At 42.8% G+C, this 16273-nt stretch overlaps 1 protein-coding gene across 2 annotated transcripts in view; it reads left to right on the plus strand.

Moving 5' to 3' along the window:
- Positions 1-16273, plus strand: part of DENND5B (DENN domain containing 5B) — a 107941-nt gene that overhangs the window by 77832 nt on the left and 13836 nt on the right. For both annotated transcript variants that reach the window (XM_021539994.3, XM_021539995.3), the window contains 5 exons: positions 6677-6770; positions 10049-10180; positions 11129-11281; positions 11736-11814; positions 12999-13080. In XM_021539994.3, the coding sequence (XP_021395669.2) occupies positions 6677-6770; positions 10049-10180; positions 11129-11281; positions 11736-11814; positions 12999-13080 (540 nt within the window). The remainder of the gene's footprint in view (positions 1-6676; positions 6771-10048; positions 10181-11128; positions 11282-11735; positions 11815-12998; positions 13081-16273) is intronic.

The following is a 16273-nucleotide window of genomic DNA, read 5'->3' on the forward strand; positions in this document are numbered from 1 at the left end:
TCTGTTGGGTACAGTTTTAAGGTGGTGTTAAATGAAGATATCTTCTTTTTTTTATCAAGCCAAACAATTGCAAGTAATATAGAGTGGCATCTCTGCAGCACATGTAGGTGAGCACAAAATGAGTCAGCAATGAGCCATCCACACACAGCACTGAGGTTATTTAAATTTTGTGAGTAGTAAAAGCTCACCTTTTACATAAGAAAATCCAAAACATGCAGTTACTATACTTCAGGTAACCTAATGTAGCAAACCACTGATGGGTGCAGTGAAAATATGAACCACTTGTAGTCAAATACATTCATTTTCAGGAATAAAGTGTGACTGACAATCTGTGCTTAAAGATGGTTTCTGAGATAGGAAATAGTGTTGTGGTGACTTGGAACTTGATGGGTGAGTCTCCTGAGCTACTGATCCTCTGCTCAACTGGTGCAAGGCAGAAAAAGTGCAGTTAACTTCTTTGAGTTAATGTATCATTTTAACATAGCTGTGCAGAATTAAAGCTGACAGGGAAAAATGGGTTTTGAAATCCTTGCATTTACTGTTCTGTTTGCTCTCCCTTGAATAGTATTCCTGTCTCAAGGGACTTGTAAATTAAATACCTCATAGGACAGTGGTTCCTCAGGGCTTAAGAGGTGATGCTGCCAATTCACTACAGCACTTCCTTACAGAGGCTGACGGTTTTGTGCGCCACCCTTTAAAATCCCTTATTTTCATATGAACTGATGAAACAGCATGTCAGTGCAAGGCCACTCTCTTTAAGGCATTCTACTAACTTTTGTCCTTCCAATGAGCAGTTTCAGAGCTTTTCCATTCCACCCTTTGGCAGAGATGGAAAAGGTGCCTAAGTCTCCATCTAAGCCTTCACTCTCCTTACTATGGAGCAGATTCACACTGTGGATCCCCTCCCCTGTCAGCCCATCCCTGATCAGGTGGAGCTCAGTTTCAACATTCCTTTTCTTGTTTGGTTTGACCTGTGTTTGACTTGGAATCTCTGTGCACAGTCCCACACAAACTACATGTGAATCCAAGGAGTTTGCATGTTCAGGCTGCATGTGTGTAATGTGTGCATGCTTTAGGGGGGTTGCTGGGGGCTGTAGCACAGCTGTGTGCTAATTTGTGGATGCAGAAACTCAGATAACTCCTTTGATGGACCTGTATAGGTAGAATGGGTATTGTCATGATTTGCAGACCGAAATACCAGCCTGCCTCATGAGATGGTGTATATGAGGATGTCTTGGTTTGGACAGACAGGTGTCTGCTAAGGAAGGCAGGAGCCTCTCCTGAAATGGAAAAAATGTAGGACCCCCCCCCTTCCTCCCAAATTGTTGTAAATATTAAATTAAGGGCAGGTCTCAGGCAAAGATATGGGAGCAGGAATAACAGTTATTTATAAGGGAAGAAAAAAAAAAAGAAAATAAACAATGCCGTGAAACAAAACAACACTGACAGTCAGAATACAACCTGACACCCTGCTGGTCAGGGTGTTGGCAGCAGACCAATTGGGAATTATGTCTGCAGTCCTCCAGGAGTGTCAGGTGTGGTTCTGTTGGAGCAGTGATCCTGTAAAAAAGGGTGTAGTCTTCCTGCAGTGGAAGAGGCAGGTGTTCCTCTGGAAATCCAGTGCAGGAAAAGCCGTGCTGGTGATCCAGATCTCAGATTATATCCAGGTAGGAATGCTTGGCTCCTCCCTCTGGGCGGAGCATTCACAATGGGATGTTATCACTCTTATCAGTCACACAGTGATGTTCATTAGCCCATTATCAGCAGGTGTCTTCCCTGAGAGAGGCTGTGGAAGAGATAAGGAAAACTGCCCAGTTAATAGAAGACAACTTACAGGTGGCAAATGAAATACATCTTGCCTTTCAGTCAGGACAGAGGAGATTTAGATTCTGTCCTATAGAAAAGTGCATTTGTCTCTTTCCTTCTCTCTGTTATCACTGGAAATGGATTGTAAATTAGTGATTTTCATGGTGATGGTAATATTGGTTAAATCCATCTGAGAAAGAAGTTCTCTAACACCATGTTCACGCTTTGCAGTATAAATCTTGCCTGCTACACCCATATGAAGACATAATGTCTTCATTTCTCCAGGGAGCTTTAAAAAGGGGTGTCGTGGTTTGACACGGAAAAAGAATTTTTTCCGGAAGGAAGAGGCCAATTTGGATATTGACCAATTGAAGGTGGACACGCCTCTGAGAACACAGAGGGGTTGAAAGCAGAATTCCCAGGAGAACTCGTTCTCTCTGGTTCCGGTCAGCCGCAGTGCAGCCTCTCCCCTGCCCGGCGTGGCTGGGTGGGGAGGGGAAGCCCCATGGCCTGACTGAGGTGGGCAAAGGGTGGAGGGACTGGAACCCCCTGCAGATGGAAGGGTAAAGAAAAAAATCTGGGATGCCTCCATTCCCCCCAAGAGTCTCGAGAGAGAGAGAAAAGAGACAGCAGCAGTTTTGTCAGCAGTTCACTGTGGGGAAGGAGAAGAGCGAGGGGGGCCACAAGGTGCCCAGCTGCCTGTGGGAGCTGGAGCCTGGGCATGGAGCCATCCTGGGAGTCAGGATTTTTAACCCTTCCTTGAGAAATGAAAGCTTTGTGAATTTTTTCTCCTCTTCGGTTTGAAAGAGAGGAAGAGAGACAGTTCAGACCCTGGGATGTTAGAAGGAGGAATTCTAGATAGGAAGGGATGACGAAGTGGCTTTTTGGCTGGACTTTTTCCTTAGTAGCCATAGACTGAATCAAGTTTTCTCTTCTAAGAGAGACTGTATTTTAGGAGGATGCCAGTGAGCCAAGAGACCTGCTTCAGCAGGGAAAAGACAGAAGTGGAGCGAACAGAAAAAGTTAGGGGGTTTGTGGTGGTGCCCCCTGTTCTCAAAGAAGGAGAAGAAGATCTCTGTTCTTGAACCCCTGGCCCCAGGGGGAAATGGGGGGGGCTGTGGTCCCAAAAAAAATGAAAAACTAAACTCTTGGTTTTTTCCCCCCTCTTGGCAGGGCATCCTTGAAAGGAAAAATCCTAAAAGCAGTCTGTCCATCCATGCATTGGTGGTGAGAGCACTGTGCATGGAAAGGAGAGGGTCACTATGGCAAAGTTTTTCTCCGGGCGGTGCCATGTGTGACATGGAAACACAGGATGTTCCAGCTGTGTTTCTTGGGGGGTCTGTGGCACAGGAGAGACTCTGTTCCCTCGATGGACTGAGTATCGATTGTCTGGAGGGTGGAAACCTGATTGGGGTCCAGATTGTGTCTCACTGTGGTTTGTTGGAGTTGGGTGGTAAGAAAAAGAATGCTTTGCAAGGTTTTCATTTTGATCTTTGTGTAGTTTTTTTCCTTTTTTTTTTCTTTTATAGTAGTAGCTTAATAAAGTTTTTTTCCTGTTATTAAGCTTGGGCCTGCTTTGCTCTGTTCTCGATTGCATTTCACAGCATTCAATTGAGAAATTGCATTTTCATGGAGGCACTGGCATTGTGCCAGTGTCAAACCATAACAAGGAGGTTCAGGGAAGAAGTTAGGGGAAGAAAGGTATGTACACATGATTGCAGTACAGCATGGCCAGTCCCTGGCATGAGGTGCTGTCTTGCTAGATGGCTTCTGACAGTGCAGCTTTGCAGCTGACTGCCTTACCCCTTTTATTATAGAAAAGATGATACTTAACATGGGATGCTTCAAATGTTACCATTACATTCCCTCTAACCTCTACAAACCTATTCCCATGGCTGTTGGGTCTAATTTGATACTAAATGATGCTGACTTGACTGCTTTTATATTACAAAGGTCTTAGTTAGAGGTGCCTTACTTCATTTCCATATGTTGAACTGAGCACAGTCTTCCCTGGTCCCTGCTCTGAAATGTCACTGCTTTTCCACAGTCCCTGGAGGTGAGGAGCATTCCTCTGTGGATGTGGGAGTTAGATACAGCCAGACACACGGAAATGAGCCTCTCCTCACCTCTCCATGGAGGTAGCTTGTCCCTGGGCTCCCTGCAGCACTGTGCCTGAGCTGTGTCTGCTCCATCCCCAGACACCTGGTGCTTTAGCAATGCCTCCACTGTGAGGAATAAATGAAACATGCCAGTAGTCCATGCTCATGGCCCTGCCAGCAAAAAACTAAAGGGGAGAAGGCATTTTTAGGGTCTTGGGGAGCATCCAGGCTGACTAGCAGGAGGGCTTCATCTCCTCAGGACAAGGAGAGGAGGGACACAGGCAGCAGTGGTTATCTGAAAAGCCCAAGTCTAAGGGCTGATGACAAGCAAAGGGCTGCTGGAGGGAGAACAGCTTTACTTGCTGCTTTGGCAGCACCTGGGCTGAGGGGTGAATAGAGCAGCAGCTGATGACAGGGCCAGGAGAGGTACCCACATGGGATTTCAGCAGCCTTGGGGAGGTGGTGCAACCACTGAGGTTTTTATTCCCCTTAAAATCACTTTGAGTGGTTGCAGGGAGAAGAGCAAATTCAGTCACTGCTGAGGAGAGGGAATGGTCATTGTAATACTGAAGCATTGTTTTGGGAAAATTCTATGTGACCCAGTAAAGAAAAGGCTTTAAAAGCTTTAACTGCTTAATCCTGTTTATCAGCTGTTAGATCTTCACAAAACCTCCAAGAGAGATTCAGAGCAGCATCTGAATGCACAGACCTCACCCAGTGACTCAACAGCTCCTCTTCCTCAACTTAGAGCTTGTGTAATTGCTCCAGCTAATGAGCAGCAGTCTTTTTTTCTTTTTCATTAACCTACAACAATCTCCATGTTTGTATGATTAAAATGTTCAAATAGTTCTGGTTAATAATCTGGAAGATGGTCTGTGCCATCTCCCAGATGAAGTACAGCTCAGGAATTAACTGAAAATGCTTTAATGGTGGTGTATTATTTTGTAACTGTTTTGTGGCTTTCATTCTGCTTTCACCTTTGGTGAGATGTTTTCCCTCAGAGGACACTTAAAGCAATTCTTTTATCTTCCAGTAAATGCAGAAATGCAGGTGGAGATGGATCTAAGCTCTGTCTAGAATTCAGAAAATAACCATAAAATTGGAGCAGAAAAACTATGATATGGGGTAATATTTGATCTAAAACTTAAATTTCCAATGTGTTATTGGCATTCTGTTGTGTGACACAAACATGGTCCTGGCTTGCAATAAATGGAAGGTCTCCAGAGCCACATGGCTAAAGTCACAGTAGTATCTGCTATCCTCTGTTCAACAGGGTGTTTTTCTGTGGCACTTCTGTTTGCTGAGATTATTTAAATGTAGGGGTTTATTTTCACCCTCTTAGTTATGGAACAAGGCTTTGGCTGTTGCTTCTGGAAAAAAAAATTAAATGGTGATTTATTAAACTCAAGGACTGTACATTTTTAAGACTTCTGTGGAGGTGCAAAGACACTTATGTCAGTGATGTGTTCCTCTGAGAAGATAACAGCATTAGCTGTGCAGACACCTATTAGGCTGTTTCATTTAGTTAGCAGAGACTTGAGGCCACAAAAAAAAATTTGCTTTAAAAATAGATGTGTTGACATATGGGATAGTGAGGTGATGAACCATAATTACATGCAAACCCAGACTTCTGCCTTTGTACTTGTTTTCTTGATGTTGTTTGTGAGGTACGATGGGATTTCAATTTGACTCTGTAAACAACAGCTCCTGTGGCTTTTTTTCACTTTGTATCTGTGTGGTGAGCCAAAATTCAGTCTTTGGTTGACTCTGAAGGAATTGATGAAGATAGTTATGTACACATTTGCAAAGTCCTTCTCTCTGGAAACAGAGGCCTTTTTTTGGTCACCAGGTGCCACATCCCTGCACTACTCTTGGCTCAGATTCCCTTCCCTACACATCCTCAGTGTTTTGTCCAACGTGTCAGAACCCAAGTCCAGCTATGTGCAGGAGTTTCCTCCCCAGGCATTCATCTGCCTGTGTCACCTGCTGAAACTCCTTGCCCAGAAAGTTAGATCCCAGATTTTATTTGTATTTGTTTCTGTTTGGGGTGCACACAGAAATATGTGGGTTTGGGACCTGGAGACTGCTGTTCCCACCAATACAACCTGTGTGGAGAGAGGAAAAATTCAACTGGGCGTAGATGAACAGGTGGAAAAAACCCCAGGCTTTCTGTGGTACTTAGAAACTAAATGCAAAAAAAAAAAAAAAAGATAAGGTGAAAATAGCAACATGACTAATCCCTGGAACATGAGTATTGTTTATAACCTTTAGACGTAGGTACAGCCAGTAACAGTTGTTAAAATTGCAAAGAAAAAATTGCAAAGAGAAGTTTGTCTCAAATAATTCCTGGAAGTACCACAGAAAGTGGAGAAAGGAGAAGTAGCACTTTTCACAAAAGAGCAAAATTGTAGAAATTGCTACTCAAAAGAAATAATTGTATTTTGTTTTTTGCTCTAAGATGCTGTCTGTCAAACCTCATCAAATGCAGCAGTGGTGTTGGGTAGCTAAGTACAGTGACGTACCTAGTGATGGCATCAGTGCTGTGGCATGACCTGCATTTCAGGTCCCAGGAGCTCTCACTGGAGACCCTGGCAGGCAGCTGGGCACATTTCCATGGGGATTTTTGTCCCTTGGGCGAATGCTGGTCTGTCACCTCCCTTGGGCTTTCCCTTCTTTTGCTGCAGAGCCACTGGATGTCTTTCAGCTCCTGAGCCAGGCTTTCCCTCGTGCTTTTCTTCTGCTCACACGTGTGTCCCTCTCTGTTTTCCCAGCCGCTGGGCCAGCCGCAGCGCCACCACACAGCGGAGGAAGGACCGCCTGCGGCAGCACTCGGAGCACATCGGGCTGGACAATGACATGAGGGAGGTGGGTGGCCTCATCTGAGGGCAGCACGAGCTGTGATCCACGAGGTGGAGGTTTGGACAGCCATGTGCCTATTACTTGGGGCAGTTTTGGTGGCTGCTCTATGGTTTAGTTGGGTCTTAGTAGCTGTTTGGATGCTGCTCCACTTGTCACAGATGCTGTACAACTTCAAAGAACGCAACATAAATAAAGTTCTTTTATTATTTTGGAACAAGACAGCCCCATTGTCATCAGGGACATGATTTGCTGATTAAACCCTGGCTGTGTTACTGCACACAGACAGCGGAGCCTAGCAGCGCAGCTGCCAAACTCTGGCCAGGGTGGAAGTCTCTGGGAAAGTAAAGTCTTTGAGTAAATGTCAGCCATGTAGAAGTGAATGAGGCAGGATTCTTTTCTTCTTTTTTTTTTTTTTTTTGGTTTTTTTTTTTTTGTTTTTTTTTTTTTTTTGTTTAAAGGACCTTTTTTCCATTCTCTTACACAGATTTCTGACATGAGTATGCCTATTTGAAAGGTTAAGACTTTGGGGCCTTTTTATGCCTGAAGCTTGGAAACTCCCATGCATCTTGTAAATGTCAGTTGCATACATGTTTCTTCCCCATCTTTTCAGTTCCTTATCCTTCATCAAATATTTTCTGCCACATTTTCCCATTCATGTCCATATGCTCCTATTGTGTGTCACTAGCAAAAATATAATACTCATGCTGTTTTGTGGTAAAACTCACTGAATAATGGTAGTCAGTGTTGGAGTTTGCTCTCCAAAAGAACCTGAGTGGATGAGAGGACTCTTCAACCATAGCTTTGAACAATGTTTCATGAATGCTTCATGGAAACACAGCAAAACAGCACTTGTACATATTTGTTGCTAGTTTTGCTAACGTGGCTTTGCAAGTATATTTTAAGCAGTGCCTCGTGCGTGTATATTGCAGCAGAGCCTTCTCAGTACTTTGTCATGTATTTACTTTCTTCCTTTTTTTGGCTGTGGATCATATGCATGCTTCTTTTGCTTTGTCTCCTCTTTCTTTCTGGCTGTTCTGCCATTGGGGCATCTGCCTCCTCTTAGCCATCGGAGGAGCTTTTGCTTCGTCAGAACTCAATGGCCTTCTGGGAGTGGGATCAGGGACCACCCCCTCCTGCACGGCCTCCTAAAAAATCCTTCTCTGAATGCTGCCTGGTATGTTTTAGTTTTTCTTGTTGAAAGGTGCTTTTGAGATGTTGTTAGCATGAGGAACCTCTGTCTTTGCTGCGTCTCAAACCTGCCCCTTTCTTGTAGAGTATGAGCACGTCCCTGTAGCTCTTGGAAGTGTGGTTATAATCAGAAAAGTAGCTGGAAAGGAGCTTCCAACCAGTTCCATGGAAAACACAGCGGCTCCAAGGCTAAAAGACAAGAATTTTGTTTAGCTTTGGGGTTTTTTTCCCCCCACAAGTGGCTCACCTGGCAATTCAGTTTAGGGTGCCACATGCCAAGAGCATTGCTCTCTGGTTGCTGGATCATTGCATCCCAGTGTGCAAGAGAGTGGTGGTGCAGGGATGCTGGAACAGATAAAGGACAATCAAGTGATTCTCTCAGCCCACACTTATTTTTCTCTGGAACCTTTGAGTTTTTTGTTTAGTTTTTTTTTTTTTTTAAATTTTAATATAATAAGAAGCTATACAATGAATAAGGTTTATCTGTGTTTTGTACTCTTCAGACTATAACCACACTTTTTATCCCTTCACATTTAAAAAGAAATATTAGTTTTCCTAGTTATTCCCTGTATTACTTTTCACTGATTTTGCTGTTAATTTTGGCACTGAGATGGAAGTCACTTGTGAGGTTGATGAACAACATACTTTCATTGTCTGTAACGTTTTTTCTTTTATTCCTACCTGTAGTTTTTGAACTATTTTAAAATCCTTTCAGTATTTTTGAAACTGTAGTTACCTGAGAGCTTCAGTGGAACACAGCTTTTTCATGGCAGAGCCCTACATTTCTTGTCTGGCATGTTAGGGTGATGCTAAGTGGTTCTTGTCAAAATTTCTGTGCTGAGAAAATCTGATTGCACCAGAAAAACTGTACTCCATTAAAAAAAAAAAAAGGATTTGGGGGAAGCTATTTCAATTAACTTCAATGTGTTAAGATTTTGCTTTTGCTTTTCCTGATATACTGGAAGGTGTCCATGCCCACAGCAGAAAGTTTGGAACTTTGTGATCTTTAAGGTCCCTTCCAACCCAAGCCATTCTATGAAATAAATTTTCTGCACATTCAGAAAGCTCCAAGGATGCAGCAGCCATAGCGACCCCTCAGTTCCCCAGAAAACCCAGCTAGCAGCAGCAAGAATTCCCTGGAGGGATGTGATCCCCTCCTTCCAGGAAAGAGTGGTCATTGTCACATACCATCCCCCAGAGAGGCATCATTAACAGGACAAAAACCCACTCTGGAAGCAGAGCATTCCCACACCAGGCTATGAGCGCTGTTTTCCAAGACTTTTATTTGTCAGTATTCTATCATCTTGTTCTTCTTAAGACAAAATATAGGTAATGCTCAAAACATTTTGATAGTTGTGGCCAACTTCTCAGCCTTGCTCAGCATGTAGCTCTCTCACTGATGCTGGGGTCAGAGGTCACGTGTTGACTGGTAAATTCCCTACCCCTGAAGACAAGGCAGTGGAGCAGGAAAGTTTGAAATTCTGCAATTGCAACTTGGGTCTTTTTAAAGAGTATGATGATTTTTGTCCATACTTAACAATTACCATAGTAAGAACATGAATGATCCCAAGTGTCAATTCTGTTTAAAATGAGCTTCACTTGTAATCAAGAAGTTAATTGAGAATAAGATCAAGTCTCATTTTTCCTGCATTAACTAGCTAGATGAAAAGTAATGGATGAAATCTTTCACTAAGTGTATTTCTCTTTCTTATAATTTATTTTCAATTGATTTTTTTATATTGGTGTATAGTCTAGTCACAAATTAGACAATTTAATTTTTTTAAAGTGAGAAATAACAGTGGAAAGAAACTTGACTTTATTTCTGAATGAATGTATTACACTTTATGCACTTGTACCTAACAGCACAGTTCACTGGCTAATATTGACTGATTCTGTATCAATGCAGGGAAATACCTCGCTTTTTTTGTTGTTAGAAGGGATCATTCCACTTCTCCAGCCTGACACCTAAACATCAGACAAATCAAGATTGTGTTTCTAAATTAACACTAGTTCATTTCTTTTCGTCACCTTGCTTGCCTAGGATGAGGAGAGTCACTCTGACCTGTAATATCTAAAATTATTCTCTTTATTTTTAGAAATACATGCAGGAGGCAAGGAGTTTAGGTAAAAATTTAAGGCAGCCCAAACTGTCAGACCTCTCTCCAGCTGTGATTGCACAGACCAACTGGAAATTCGTGGAAGGCTTGCTGAAGGAATGCCGCATGAAGGTAGGTCAGCCCCCGTGTGCTCTCCCCTGGACTGCAATGAGCTCAAGTAGAACCAGCAGGTGTTTTTCTGGTCACAGCTAGAATGGCATGGTTCTGTTGGAATACCTGGTTATTGCAGGGTGGATAGCCCTGTAGTGTTTTTCAACAGCTAGAAGAGAAAAGAATGCGTTTTGAAAGGAACATGTTTTTGCTCTTCTGTTTATGCAGTAGAAGTTGATGAAAGTAGAAAGGACAGGAAGGAGAATCAGCATGATCAGACATCTTCTGGAGGATTTCCTTTAATTGTTCATATTTACATGTAGCCTAAACAGAATGACCTGGAGGCCAAAAAGGGAAGAATGCAGCACGTGTGGCTTGTGCATGTTGTTTCTGCAGAGCAAATGAAGTATAACAGTTCCTGGTATTAAAGAAGCTTTCATAGCCATGGACATACAACTTCTTTGTGACTGTTGCAGTTGTTAGTATAGTGCTTTACCTGAGTGTTAAACTTTGTTAGCTGTAACAAGAATTAAAACAGAACCTAAGTAAGAGTGAACATGTGTTCTGTATAGAAATAGGACAACAGATAAAGGGTATAGAAGTAGGACAGCTGGAACAGGTTCCCCAGGGAAGTGGTCACAGCACCAAGTCTTCCAGAGTTCAAGAAGTGTTTGAGCAATGCTCTCAGACACATGGTGTGACTCTTGGGGCTGTCCTGTGCATGCACAGGAGCTGGACATGGTCTTTCTGGGTCCCTTCCAACTCAGGGTATTCTGTGATTCAAAGCAATTAAGCAATTTTTTAAAATATAATTATTTTTATTAATTTACAGTCTCTGCAAATATATCTGAAGTTTCTCTCTCTTAGCCATAGTCTCTAGATTAAGCATGTGTAAATAAACTCATCTGTAAATTCTTGTTGGATAACATTCTTAAAAACTATTGGGATTTTTTTTTTTTTTTAATATAGACTAAACGCATGTTGGTAGAGAAAATGGGCCATGAAGCAGTTGAGCTGGGACATGGAGAAGCCAACATAACAGGTCTGGAAGAAAATACACTGATTGCCAGTCTGTGTGATCTTCTAGAAAGAATCTGGAGCCATGGTCTGCAGGTCAAGCAGGTTGGTAAATACTGAATGTCATCTCTGCTTTCTAAGCTGGTACTCAATGGTATAATTCCAAGATAAAGCAGGAGGTGTCTTTGGGATCAGTGTCCCTGGTTCATATTTTGCAAAGGTTTGAGGAGTTTTGGGTGCTTGGTTTTTTTGAGGGAGGATTATTTGGGGATTTTCCCCTCTGGAAATTGCAGCGATGTTGTAAAGTACATGTCTGGTTTATTCCCTTTCAACCTTCACAAAGGAAACCCAGAGGGAGGACAAAGAAACAAGGTGGGTGGTGTGACTGCTGAATCAGTGGGGTGGTCCTCTCTTCCTGAGGTTTTGTGGCCCAAGAGAGAGGATTGGTTTTCATTACTGAACATTTTACCCATTCAAATGCCGTTACGTTATTCTGCCATGTTTGTTGGCCATTGTTGGTTATTTCTTCGCCTAGTTTATTTATTTATTCAATTTTCAGGGGAAATCTGCGTTGTGGTCCCATTTGCTTCAGTACCAGGAGAGAGAAGAGAAGCAAGAGCACAGTGCAGAGTCCCCAGGTGAGCATTTGGCAGGTGACTCCATGAGAAAGCCATCACATCAAGTGAACTCGGCTATGAGGAACAGTGCAACCATATGAAACCTGTGCAGGATTTTCAGTGTATTTGCTTGCTAATACTGTATTTACGTTTTGAGACTTCTCACAATCATTGTGGGGATGTCTTGATGTCTGGACAAAATGGATTGAAATCACTGGAGGCAAAGGAACATAGTTTCCATCTTTTTCTGGAAAATCACTTGATGTATGTGCACTACCCTTTCAATGAGCATTGAGTGAGGTATGAGAAGCAGCTTCTCCATGAGAGAATTTCTGAAGAAGCTGAAAATGTGGAGCTGGGAATAAGAAATTTTTCTTTCAGTGAGCATAATCTGTCTCTCAAATCCCAATATGAATAACTGCATGTTCAGTAAATCTTTATACTGCTGGGTGGTACAGTTCAGAAATTGTGTAATTCATCTCTGTCCATCAGTCTAGGTGCTCAATTTATTCTTTGGCTTGGCCCCTTACAATCACTAAATTCTGCATTTTCTGATAACCTTGAGATGTCCCTGCCCAGGGGCTGGGGTATTGTAGTAAAACTCTCTGAACTTCAGTGGGTCATCTTGCAAGGACTCTCCAGTTTGGATCCTGCAGATGGAAACTTGTATGATCAGTCCTCAAAGAGGCATTTATGGACAAACTAGTCTCTCCCATGAAAGGACTTTTTAATAAGCTTCAATGAGTAATGCACTAAACAATCTGGCTGGCAGGCACAAATTCCTGAGAGCAAAATGTGTCACCACAAAGTGGTTTGATCAGAGCAGAGCACAGAAATGCATAGCATTCTTTGCATTGAATATGTTACTGTAGCTTAATTTTATTTGAGTTGTTCTCAGTTGTCAGCTTTCCATGGAAACTTCTTCCTGATAGAACTCACTGCTGTACAGATTTAAAGTATTTCACATATAAAAAAAAGGAAGCTATATCTCCCAAGTTCAGTGCTGGGTTAAGGAAAGAAGAGGTAATATATTCAGAATTTTAATTTTGTCTACTTTCTACATTTCCAGGATAGAGTTAATGACGATGTACAGAAACAGTGCAGTTACCAGCCACTTATGATTGTTTTCAGCTGTATGTAGAACAAATGCATTGCAAACTGTTACTGTAGTGTTGTGTTAACTATGTGTATTTTTTCCACTGTAGTTGGTGGTGGAACAGAAAGACGGAAGTCTGATACAGGAATTACTCTGCCTACATTGAGGGTTTCCCTGATACAAGATATGAGGTATGCAATTTGGTTCCTAAAGCATGAATTGTGGGTTTAATTGTATAGCATAAGGTAAAGATCCTCAATGGCTTTGAGTCTACAAAGGCTAAGGAGAATCAAACCTTCTCTTCAGCCCACATTCAAATCTCCAACATGTTGCCTTTCTGTTTTGAAAAACTTTTTTGTGTGTTCACTTGATCTTTTTTAGTGAACAGAGAATGAAAACAACACATATGTTACTGCAATTTCTCTTTTCCTGGGGAAGTTCTTCCAGTACTAAAGCCAGCTTCTACAAATTAAAGCAAATAAGTTAAATTCCTTAATATTTTCAGTTTGTTTCTCTTAGTTAATTTTTTAGTTACTGACCCAGCAAGTACAGTTGATAGGCAAAGCAAAGGGACATAAAAACCTGCTCATAATGCCTAAGCAATACTTTCTTTTCAACTAGCGTTTCATGCCAGAAGGTAATAAATGTACAAGTTTAGACATTTAATCAGATCTAGAATTTGGGTGAGATTAAAGCTGGGATGTGAAGCTGAGTAGGTTCTCTCCAGTGGACCACAGCCTGGCTCTGGAGAGCTTTTCAAGCAGTGTTTATTTGGAGCCAGAAGGATTAGAGAGTCAGAAGAGGTGGAGGCTGGTGTGACACCAGCAAGCAGAAGTTCTTCAGGGCATCTCCTTGATTAAGCCACTGCCTGGTCAGGCCATTTTTTGACACTTGTCTTGCCAGGGCTGAGGACTGCAGTGGGATAAACAAGCCATGAAAAGAGAGGAGAAGTAATGCAATAATGCTCATCTATAAAGAACTGAGAGCAATTAAATGTGTAAGACAACATGAGTACTGTTTCTTACCTTCTTCTTACGCCTAAAAATATGGCAAAAGAACCTTAGGGTAAAAATAAGATTTATCATAGTCCACAAAGCCCTGATTACATTGATGTGATTTTTGCTATGTGGGTTGATAGATTAGTCAGATTTTTCTGGGGAAAAAAAATCACTGTACTCCCCACCTGCAGTGTGCAACCTTTTAGTTTGAGTCTTTTGTTCTGATTTCAAAGAGCATGACATGGCATTTAGGGCTAAAACAACATGTAAAAAAGGGAGAGAGAATACATACAGTGTAACTAGGGGTGTTGTGCCAAGAGGTCATTCTGAACATGTGTCTGCCATTTTAGCATCCCTCTCATGGGATGTTGCAGCTCTCTCCTTAATTCAGTCCTGGGAATTAAGACAGGCATGTAGAGGGTCAGTCTGAGGGAAGGATGAAGGAGGATCTGGAGCGGAAACTGCTGTGCTGGGGGGGTTTGCTGACAGAGAAGGCTGTGTGTGCTCACTGCTGCGTGCATGGGTTCTTCTTCCACGGGCTTCCACTGGAGTAATGAGAGCCCAACATGGATCTGAGCTCTCTTGTTTAAATCACAAAAGTCTGTCTTACTGCTCTTCAGAGAAAAAGTACAGAGGTAGAACATTAGCTTTTGTAATATCTTGGGTATTTGTGATTGTCCTCAAACATGTCTCGTCGCAGAAAAATGCTGGCCAGATGGTGAGTTGAATTTGTCATTTGTAATCTCGAGGCATACTTTCTCCTGCTTGGAAGGAATGCTGCCTAATATTCATTTGCACACCAGGCTGAAGTTGAAGGATGGGTAATTGTTAAATTGCAGGGCTTGTGGTGCTGACTGAACTAATGGCTGGAGGATTAAGCATTGCCTTAAGCAGGGCTTGTTTCTGATGGCTCATGCAAGGTTATGTAAACAACTTAAAAGCAGGGCTGAGTCACAGTCATGCTCTGAGTGTGCCATGTGCTACAGGTACTGTGGTGTGTCCTCTGCCCCCCCTAAAAGCCAGGCATCACAGATGTGGTCAGGAAGATGCTCAAGGTGTTTATTTTGGTTTTGTGCATGGAATCTCAATGGCACAAGCCAGCCTGGGGGTTCTCCCTCCAGCCTTTCTTTCCACTGGCATAGATCTGTCTTATTTCTCCATCCCCTCTTCCAGCTACAGCCTCCTTCCAGCATGGCCTCAACCTTCAGATACTGCTGAGCATCCAAACCAACTAGTCTTACCTTCTACATCAAGGCTTCCCAAATTTGTCCAGCTGGATTCAGCCTCCCCTTTGGTCAGGCTCTTCCTTGCCATCAGCACTTGTTCTCATGCCCGTGTTGTGCCTCCCTCCTCAGGGAGCATTGGACCATGTGAGCTGGCCCCTGGGCCCTCAGCAGTGATCCTGAACCTGCTGTGTTCAAAAAGAAGGCTGAGCAAAGACCCAAAGACCTGCTGCCTGCCTGAGATGAGCTATAGGCTCCTTCCTGACTGTGCTGCTGTGGGAGCGTGCACAGCATCCCCAGGGCACAGCAGTGCTGGGCAGCTGTAACCTCTGCTGTCAGCACAGCTGTTTGAAGAGGGTTTGTCTCACCATACCCCAGGCTTACATTTGACAGGGCAAATAGATTTTTCTTTATTACTAATGGGATTAAAAGCAAGTCCAAGCCAGAGGAGTTGCATCAAAATGGCTGTTCAGTGCTATGACAAGAAGAATTTGCTGTGCTGTGGTGAGCATACGGTGCTTACACTTAGGTCACTGATAAAAATAGAGCTGTTCTGACTCTCACAACTGACAGTGAAATAAATTTGGATTCCTGCATGCTCTGTTCTGTTGCACTCTGCTTTTGCTGACACCAAGACTGATTACTGAATTTTTTTAATACCTCTGGCAAGCTGCATGCTTGCAGATATTTTTTTTCCCAAATGCACAATTAATGCTTATCTAGTCTGAACCAGACACAGGTAATGAAGAGGCACAGAGCATGCATGGAATAAGGTTGAGTCCATCTGTACTTGAATCTTCTCACAGTGACATAACATATTCTGCTCAGTGTTTCATATTAGATGTAATTCAAGCTGAGCACTCAGGGGAAGGGGAGGGAGATGATAGTCTGTGCTTTGATCTTCCCATCTCAAAAGGCTTGAAATGTCTGAGGAGAGTGTCTCAACATGATGTAGTTGACTGTAGCATGCATCCTGTTTCTCAAGGACTACCGGTCATGTGTCCAGCTTTCTGCTGGAAGGTCTAATGCTGGCTGCCATGCTCTGAGCCAGGAAGGGCTTTCCCGTGCCAGGAGCAAGGCTTCAGCCTGGCACACAGCAGGGCTGCTGGGCTGTGTGTGCTTTTCATTTGTGCAGAGAAAACTCGTATTTCTCCACAGCTCCA

Source organism: Lonchura striata, chromosome 5, assembly GCF_046129695.1.
Source record: "Lonchura striata isolate bLonStr1 chromosome 5, bLonStr1.mat, whole genome shotgun sequence".
In the NCBI taxonomy this organism is placed as follows: domain Eukaryota; kingdom Metazoa; phylum Chordata; class Aves; order Passeriformes; family Estrildidae; genus Lonchura; species Lonchura striata.